The 9,611-nt window shown below is 56.5% G+C and overlaps 2 protein-coding genes across 2 annotated transcripts; both read left to right on the top strand.

The window, feature by feature from the left end:
- Positions 1-234: 234 nt before the first annotated feature.
- Positions 235-1,829, top strand: E0L32_005682 (uncharacterized protein; the record flags this gene model as incomplete). The annotated part of the gene is made up of 3 exons (XM_031140230.1): positions 235-826; positions 883-1,175; positions 1,230-1,829. 3 exons carry the CDS (start codon positions 235-237, stop codon positions 1,827-1,829), a joined length of 1,485 nt encoding a protein of 494 aa, XP_030995693.1.
- A 1,005-nt stretch (positions 1,830-2,834) lies between these two features.
- E0L32_005681 (uncharacterized protein) lies at positions 2,835-9,155 on the top strand (the record flags this gene model as incomplete). The annotated part of the gene is made up of 3 exons (XM_031140229.1): positions 2,835-3,008; positions 3,083-9,052; positions 9,126-9,155. The coding sequence occupies 3 exons, from the start codon at positions 2,835-2,837 to the stop codon at positions 9,153-9,155; spliced, it is 6,174 nt and encodes a 2,057-aa protein (XP_030995692.1).
- Between the last annotated feature and the right edge of the window lie 456 nt (positions 9,156-9,611).

Here is a 9,611-nt window from a genome sequence, read left to right as displayed (position 1 = left end):
CAGCGTAGCACATCCCGCATATACCAGGATCTGAAGTCCAGTCTTCACTACGTCGCCGAGTGTCGAAAAGAACATAATTCTGCACGCTTCAGTACCTTGTCAAAAGCACTCAAGGTATGAGACAGAATTCTTGCCACACCAGGCTTGCACACTCTTCGCATCTATCGAGGTTGCTGTCGAGGTTGCTTCCTTGGAGTCCTCTCTTACGGCGAGACGTTTGCTGAGGCCGCAGGAATGCAGGGAATGAACTCGCCACAAGCGAACAAAGGACACATCGGAATTGTCGGCGCTGGTCTTGCTGGTCTTCGGTGCGCCGATGTACTTCTTCAAGATGGCTTCCAGGTAACAATCATCGAAGGACGAGAACGGCTTGGCGGCCGCTTGCACCAAGAGAGACTGCCCAACGGCCACCTGGTAGATGTAGGACCTAACTGGATCCACGGGACCGACGACAATTGCATGCTGGACCTTGCAAAGCAAACCAATACGGAAACCAGCAGCTGGGACAGCCGTTCTTATGCCTTTGATGAAGATGGAAACCTCTTTCCGGTGAAGGAAGGCGAGAAGTATTCCACCATAATGTGGGATATCATCCAGGAGGCCTTTGAGTATTCGAACAAACACTCCAATGAGACGGATCCCAGCCAGAGTCTGTACGACTTCTTTGAGAGGAGAATACTCGAGAAGATACCCGACACTGGAGTCGACTTTCAAAAGCAGCGCCGTATCATTCTTCAGATGGCCGAACTCTGGGGAGCGTTCGTGGGAAGTCCCATCCAGCGCCAGAGTCTCAAGTTCTTCTGGCTTGAGGAGTGTATCGAGGGTGGTAAGATCACCTTGTGAAGATTTCAGATCTGCCGATTTACTGAAGGCATTGTCCAGAAAACCTATTTTGCGCTGGTACCTATCACAAGATACTTGAGGCTATCGCCAAGCCAGCAGTCGATGGCGCTTCCATTCTATACAAGACCACAATGGCAAACATCGCCACGAAGAGTTCTTCAAGCGAGAAAGTCCAGGTGATGACTTCAACTGGACAGAAACTCGAATTTGACGACGTGGTAGTGACGACACCGCTTGGGTGGTTACAGAAGAACATCTCTGCGTTTGAACCTCCCTTACCCTCGAGACTCTGCAGTGCCATTCAGAGCATCGGATACGGATGCCTCGAGAAAGTCAGTCAAACGCTCTTATGCGGATCTTGCCATGTCACTAAGATCTGTGTGCAGGTGTACATCAGTTTCCCCGAAGCGTTCTGGCTCATCCCCGACGACCAAGGCCGCACGATCCAGGGGTTCTGCCAGTGGCTCTCACCTGCCTTTGCTCTCGATTCGAATCCGCACCGATGGACACAAGAACTCGTCGAGCTCGGCTCGCTGCCCGCTGGGGTTGCCCACCCGACCCTTCTCTTTTATATCTACGGCGACGAGTCCAAGTATCTGACTGAAGCCGTCTCATTGCTGGGCGGCGGCGACTCCAAGCCCAAGAAGGAGGCCTTCCTCTACGAGTTCTTCCGGCCGTACTACTCCCGACTCCCGCACTACGACCCGGACTCACCCCACTGCCGACCCACGGCGTGCTTCGCGACGGACTGGCTGCATGACGACCTGGCGGGCAACGGTAGCTACAGCAACTTCCAGGTCGGGCTGCGCGAGGGCGACGAGGACATCCGCCTGATGCGGGAGGGCCTGCCGGAGCGCGGCCTGTGGCTGGCCGGGGAGCACACTGCGCCCTTTGTGGCTCTCGGCACGGCTACGGGAGCGTACTGGAGTGGCGAGGCGGTTGGGAGGAGGATCGCGGAGGCGTATGGCTCTGTCAAGGGCGAATGATGCATAACGTTTTCTATGGACCGGCAACTTCAAAGCCAGGTGTAAATGATATTGAGCAGGCTCGTGGCCTTGAATCTCTGATTTCTCCGTCCTAGGTTTTTGAGCACATGCACATGCTGGGAGAGAGGCTCAAGCAATACTGCGGGCTAACTAACAGAAATCATGTGTGAATCAAATCGAGAAAGTACCTAGGTATGAAGAAAAAGAATGTTTGGTTGGGTGATGCTGTCCAGAGTGCAAGCACGTACCTACAAGTAGGCATTGTTAGAGTCGCTAGGGCCAACCAGGTCCCGGCCAACTGGTGGGGCCTTGATCTTGGCTCAGAGTGGTCAGGTCTCGGCTTCTGGCTCTTTTGGCATGCGTGCCCCTGTTGATGATAAGCGATAAGGTCAAATGATAGGCTGACCCTGACGTCTTTGTTGTCACGGGGCGTCGTGGGTCGCCCGCCCGCCATAGCTCGTGCTAGTTAGCTCCAATGCGTGCTGGGGACAACCACCCTGCAGCGGCATGATCCACCCTCCGCCCTCCACCAGCCGCTGTTGACGCATGCTTGTCCTGGCCTCCGGACCCCAGTACCACTTCCAGGCCGAACTCTCTCGCTCTCTCTACTCTCTGCCTAGCTCTGCGCATTTGTACACTTTCTATCTTTGCCTATAATCCCATCTGTCGGCCTGAGGGAAGCTCTGTATTCTTCTCACTGACGCCGATAATGCAGCTCCTGGACTCACGGACGACCGTGGCTTGACAATCAGTGCATCTCCAAACCATAGCTTCCTTATCGTGGCTCGACCTACCGATTGTGAACGATGAACATCCCCGCATCCTATCGCGACCCCGTGCATGTTCAGACGACAGAACGGTTCCGGTAGCGGACTCTCTGCTGTCGAGAGGAAGGCCGTTTTCATTTCATCTAGACTTTTTTCTTCTTTCTTTCCACAATAGACATTACTACTTCTGCCCTATTCTAGCCTGCCGGGCTTGGGGTGGTTGCATCCCACAGGCAACATGGCGGCCCTGTTCGAGACGTTCCGGGCGTCGTCCATGCCCAAGCGGCTTCTTCGATATGCCCTGTCCCGACTAGATCTCCTAGATGCGGAGACTTTGGACATGGAGAATCTCGATTTGGCACTGGGAAGGACGAATACACTCGAGTTCAGAGATGCCGGCATCAAGCTCAAGGTACGGGGATGATCTCCACGCCACGCTCCTCCTTACGCACCCCTAGTGAAACTGATTTCCGTCTGTTCCTACAGAAACTCAGAAAACTGCTCAACCTCCCGCCGTCCTTTCATTTGCTCAAGGCCAAGGTCGCCGTGCTCAGAATCACGATACCCATCGATTTCTACACCAGCCCGATTACGGTCGAAGTTGACGGGGTCGATGTCCGCCTCAAATTCACACCGAAGGACGAGACGGAACAGCAGAGGAAGAGGAGGGAAAAGAGCTCAGAGGCTTCAGAGATTGTCCCCAACCCCGTCGACCTTGCCGAGTCGTTCCTCGAACAACAGCCGCCCGCCGAGAGGAAGCAACTGGAGGAGGCCCTTGTTGCCGAGACCCACGACATGGGTGCCTCGCTGGCGATGAGTGAGGACGAGAATGACGAGGATAGTCAATACGGCACTGGCCAGGCCCTCTCGCTGCCGGCTTTCATGGCCGACTTTCTTCAGGGGATTGTCGACCGCTTGCAGGTCAGCATCCGCGGGGTAACATTTCAGGTCGACGTCGAGGTCATGCTTGATAATGCCGCTACGACGCCGGAATTAGTGACGCTTCAGCTCGCGATGGATGGGGTCAGTGTCGAGGGTGTAACGGTCGGTGCCCTCGACGAAAGCGATGGTCCGAGGATAGTTCCCAAGGAAGGAAAACGGCATATCTCCCTGGACAACATCCGCGCTTTTCTCATCACTGAGACTAATGTTTTCTCTTCACTGGCACAATCGCCGTCTATACCCTCCTCACTCGCCTCCCGATCACCGAGCGTCAGCACTGGGCCGGCGTTCTCTAGGGAAGCTTCCATTGCGGGCCGTACGATGGACGAGGGGTCATTTGACGGGTCGATCGAAGTCGATTCAGGCAATGACCCAATGCAAGACAGCGAGGATGCATTTGATATTCCTTACGAGTTCGACGCCCCTGGAGAGGAGCAGGATGATCTGCCGGAAGGGGCCGCCTCGCCTGCTTCTTCACTCTCGACACCGCGGGCCTCCTTGTACCAGGGGTCACCTGCGTCTAGCCAGTCCCCTATCGAGCCGATGGGGCCAATAGACTCGCAGGCGCTGCACTATAGCACTCTTATCAGGGGAGCTGAGGACGAGCCAGACCCACGGGAGTCAGGACATCTCGACGCGGCCTTCCCGTGGGAGCCAATGGAAGATTCGGTCGACTCATCGCCTGCAAGTGACACATCTAGTTCCGGAGCGGTCGAGGATCTGGCGCAATCTCATGTCTTCAGCCACGAGGAGGCTGAAAGTATGTACATGAGCGCCTTCTCCCAGACCGAGTCTACGCGGCTGCGCTCCGCCATGCCAGGCGGTTGGGATTCCCCTGCGCATAGCCCCGACAATTCTCCCAAGGCTCAACGGATGGAGCCGAAACCAAGCCCGCCTCCCGAGGATGTGGAGCTGCCATCGGAGGAGATCACACCCTCTGACCCTTTGCAGGCCTCAGAAGTTCACCCTATTCAATCTCATGTTGAGATTGCAGAGCGGGAGCCATCTCCAAAGCCGGATCACGATCCAGTTGAGACCACGCCTCCCCAAGTTCCGGATGAGATCCCGCAAGATGGGGCCGCGACGCCAAGAGGACCAACCCGACTTGTGAAAGAAGTATTATCAATGAAGACCCTCTCTGTCCACATTCCCTCAAATCACAAGCACATCCAAGTCCCGATCCCGACCCCAAGCTCCATGGGACGGTCCGTCGCTCCAAATCTTCCTGGGGCCTTCTCCGTTCACAGCTCCTTACCGACACCATCGGTGAGCCAATTGGATCAGTCGCATGCTCCAGAAGTACAGCCTCCCCAAAAAGACAACATCTTAGAAATAAACCTGTCTCCGCTGGAGCTCCGGTTCGATGCGTCCATCGGGTTCCTCATTGCCCGCATCATAGGCGAGCTTCTGGCCTCTCTGACTGGCTCAGAGACGAATCCCAAAGAACAGACAACCGCAACTGTCGACAAGAAGGAGTCATCTCCTCTTAATGTGAGGATCACAGCAGAGAAGATATCGCTGCTGTTCCTGGACAAGCTTGCTGGGGTTGCTGATACCGCAGAGAGGATACTCGGTCAGCAATCGGCTGGATTCCAGCACGATGTGCTCCTTCAGGCCATCCTCGAGAACCTCAAGGTCGAGACGGCACAATCTACCGTGTCGACCGAAACAGTTGTCGACCTTGAGAAGTTTCGTTTTGGGTATGCAAATGCCGACATCATCTGCTTTGATCGCGAAATCCAGATGCGCACATCTGTTAGAGACGTTTTCCCTGCTGGAGGGGCAGATGTTTCGATGAAGCTCACGCAGTACCCGGATGTGACGAGATGCGAAATCAACACCCTCCCGCTCATGGTACAGGTCGACTTGCAGAGGCTTGACGAGACCTTCAGCTGGTTTGGTGGCCTGAGTAGTTTCCTGGGTATGGGCTCATCCATGGCATCGACAACGTCAATGATGAGCCCGGTGAAGACCACACCCAAGCCGCGAGGTGTGCGATTTGACACACCGCATAGCCCTGGAGCTCCTGCTGCCGAGGAATCTTCTCTTACGCATGAGAGCAAGATTGACGTGCGAGTCGGTGGTATGCACCTGGGCATTATCGGTAGGGACTGCAGTGTCTCGTTGGATACCAGCGCCGTCAAAATTGCCAGCCGACAGAATCTGCTCGGCGTCACGATTAGCAGGGTTCGCCTGGCAGGCCCCAATCTGAGAAATTCTCGAAGCGAGACGCCCGTCGTCGCGGAGATCTCCAATACGCGGCTCGAATACCAGCCAGGTCCTCGCGACACTGATTTGGAAAGGCTCTTGGAACTCATTACGCCTTCCAAGGTAAAGTTTGATGATAGTGACGACGTTATCATGGTAGACACGCTTCTCAGGCAAAGGAGGAAGGGCCCGATCCTGCGGCTGACCTCTGACGAGGCTCGAGTGACTGTGCGGAACATTGCACAGCTCCAGTGCTTGCCCGCTCTGGGGGAGGAACTCGCACGCCTGGGCACAGTGGCAAAGTACCTGCCCGAGGATGACCGACCCGGCCTGCTGACTCTGGGCCTCATTCGCAAATGCAATGTCTCCGTCGACGTGGGTGGGCGTTTCGGTACCGTCGAAACCTCGCTGCAAGACCTGGAGGTCGCCCAGATCACGATGCCTTCCTTGGTCGCAGTCGCCGTGGGTGGAGTGACGGTCACTCGCAACCAGATTGAGGACCTCATAGGGTCCTCGAATCTGCCACCCAGTCAAGACGACCAAAGCCCGGTGCTCATGATCCGCATTATCGGCGACGAGATCGAGCCCGTGATCAAGGTCAAGATGCGAGGCCTGAACTTCGAGTATCGCGTGTCGACCATCATGGACGTGCTCGATCTCGCCGACGACGCGACGCCGCAAGATTTCGAGGCCAGCCTTGCCGCGTCTGTCGCGAACTTGGGCGAACAGGCGCACACTGCCATCACTGGGAGGACTTCGAAATCGAGCCCCGTCACTGCGGGCAGAGCTTCCACAGGGACCGGGAAGCCTACGACAGTCGACCTGGCAATCCGAGAGTGCATCCTCGGGCTGAACCCGCTGGGTTTGACGTCCAAGCTCAATATCGTGCTTGTCGAGGCCCAGGTTGCAGTGACGCTGCCCAAAGACGAGAACGTGCAGACTACTGGCACCTTCCACAAGGCCTCGCTGCTCTTGATCGACGATATCTCGACGGTCTCGTCCGGGGCTGTTACCTTTGTGCCCAGCCATACTAAACGCCTCTCTGGTGGCGCACCTCCCTCTCGTGACCTTGTAAGCCATCTCTGCGCCAAGGGGTTTGTGGACATCTGCCAAATCTCTTCCGCCAAGGCTACGGTCAAGATTGCAACTGGTGATGATGGACAGAAGCGTGTCAATGTTGACTTCCGGGATGATCTGCTAGTGCTTGAGACCTGCGCAGACTCGGCGCAGACTCTGATTGCTCTCGCCAACGCCTTGACGCCACCGACTCCCCCTAGCAAGGAGATCAAATTCAAGACGGAAGTGATGCCGGTCAAGGATCTTCTAGCGTCCATATCGATAGATGCTTTCGGTAACGCTGAGGGCAACTACAATCTCGAGGACGACTTTGCACTTTCCGAGGCACCGGGCGAGGAGGAAGATCCCTTTGGAGACTACACTGGCTCTGTCATATCTGATGACGGTATACTCGGCGGCGATCTGGATGAGGTTCAGGGGACCCTGTTCGACGCATCTGCCTCCAATTTCACGGAGAGTATAGCTGGCCAGGAGCCGGCTGATCTCCTGGAGGACGACGACCTCAGCATTCATGAGGATCATTTCGGCGCCGGATCGGAGCTTGAAGGCACCGCTCATCGGTGGAACTCGGCCAAGAATACTTATGATCATTCGAAGAACCCGATGGCCAAGAAGAGCCCGTTCAGGGTTTGCGTCAGAGACGTACATGTCATCTGGAACCTTTTTGACGGGTACGACTGGCAGCACACGCGCGACGTCATCACCAAGACTGTTCACGAGGTCGAGGCCAAGGCGTACGAGCGCAGGTCCCGGGCTGAGCGTCGCGCTATGTATCAGGAGGAAGAAGAGGAAGAGGAGACTGTCATTGGCGATTTCCTCTTCAACTCAATCTACATTGGCATCCCGGCCAACCACGACCCGAGAGAGCTCACGCAGGCCATCAACCAGAACCTATATGGCGACCGCATGACCGAGACGGAATCGGTGACGACAACCGTGACGGCGACGCCCAGCCGTGTGGGAGGAGGCCACCATCCCAGAGCGAAGAAGCTCAAGCTCCACAGGAGCCGGCACCACAAGATCACGTTTGAACTCCGGGGACTGAATGTCGACTTGGTGGTCTTCCCTCCAGGGTCGGGCGAGACTCAGAACTCGATCGATGTGAGGGTTCAGGACCTCGAGATCTTTGATCACGTCCCGACGTCGACGTGGAAGAAGTTTGCAACGTACGATCAGGATGCTGGGGAGAGGCAGCTCAAAGCCCCGATGGTCCATCTCGAGATACTCAACGTGAGGCCCGTTCCCGAGCTGGCGGCTACCGAGATCGTCCTGCGGGCTACGGTCTTGCCTCTGCGGCTCCACGTTGACCAGGACGCGCTCGACTTCATCACGCGGTTTTTTGAGTTCAAGGACGACTCTTCGCCCGTACATGCTTCGCCCAGCGACGTTCCGTTCATCCAGCGGGCCGAGATCAATTCGATCCCTGTGCAGCTCGACTTCAAGCCCAAGAGGGTGGACTATGCAGGGCTCCGGTCTGGCCATACCACTGAGTTTATGAACTTTTTGATCCTGGAGAGCGCCAGGATGACGCTCCGACACACAATCATCTACGGCACGTCTGGGTTCGACAGGCTGGGCAAGACGCTCAACGACATCTGGATGCCAGACGTCAAGCGGCACCAGCTGCCTGGTGTGCTGGCCGGTCTGGCCCCTGTCCGGTCGCTGGTCAACGTTGGCAGCGGGTTCAAGGACCTGATCGAGATCCCCATCCGAGAATACCAGCGCGACGGGCGCATCGTGCGGTCCATCTCCAAGGGAGCGGCGGCCTTTGCCAAGACGACGGGGACGGAGCTGGTCAAGCTCGGGGCCAAGGTGGCGACAGGCACGCAGTACGTCCTCCAGGGGGCGGAGGGCATGCTGGTCAGACGGCCCGCAGCGGCGGCGTCTCCGGGCGGCGGCGGCGGCGACTGGGAGGAAGACGACATGTCGGACGAGGAGCAGCGGAAGCAGATCAGCCTGTACGCGGACCAGCCGACCGGGGTGGTGCAGGGCTTGCGGCACGCGTACACGAGCCTGGCGCGGGACCTCAACACGGCGCGCGACGCTATCATCGCGGTGCCGGCCGAGGTGCGGGAGAGCGCGAGCGCCAAGGGGGCGGCGAGGGCGGTGATGAAGAGGGCGCCGACCATCATCTTCCGGCCGGCGATCGGGGCGACCAAGGCGATTGGGCAGACGCTGCTCGGGGCGACCAACACGCTTGATCCGCGGAACATCAGGCGCATGGAGGAGGTGAGTAGATCAGCAGACCCATGCTGTGTGGATGCCCTTTCGCTAATGTCCTGCTTTTTTTTTTCTTTTTTAGAAATACAAGTCTGGCCCTGGGCGGATGTAGTAGCCATTGCAGAAGCAGCTCAGCTCCATGTTTCACGATACTGTACGACAGAGCACCCGACCATTACGAACTCGCTCCTTTTGTCTTTTTTTATTTTCCGAGCCGCGTTTATCACGACCAAGACCAGACATGCGCGGCGTATTGATACCTCCATTTTTCCTACCTTGGGTTCTCTCTCTCTCTCTCGAGATCTGCATCTAGAATCGGCGTACGGGAGATCAGGAAAGGGCCAATCGCTCAACTCAATTCGTGTCTCTAGATTGTTCACAGCGCATTTGCAGCACACAGGCAGGCATGCAGATTCGTGTTCCTACTTTTACGTAGCATACATAAATTGGATACTGTTAGCTCACCCCATCTTTTGTTTACTGGCAACAAGGGAAAGAATATCGATGTCGTAGGAGGCGGATGTGAGCGATAGCAAATGCAGTGTATTTATTTCCGTCTCGCATTCGG

This window comes from Thyridium curvatum, assembly GCF_004353045.1.
Source record: "Thyridium curvatum strain D216 chromosome Unknown NODE_30_length_408869_cov_84.441474, whole genome shotgun sequence".
Taxonomy (NCBI): Eukaryota; Fungi; Ascomycota; class Sordariomycetes; order Thyridiales; family Thyridiaceae; genus Thyridium; species Thyridium curvatum.
Note: the sequence above shows the minus strand (reverse complement) of the source record. Positions and strands in the feature narration are given on the sequence as shown.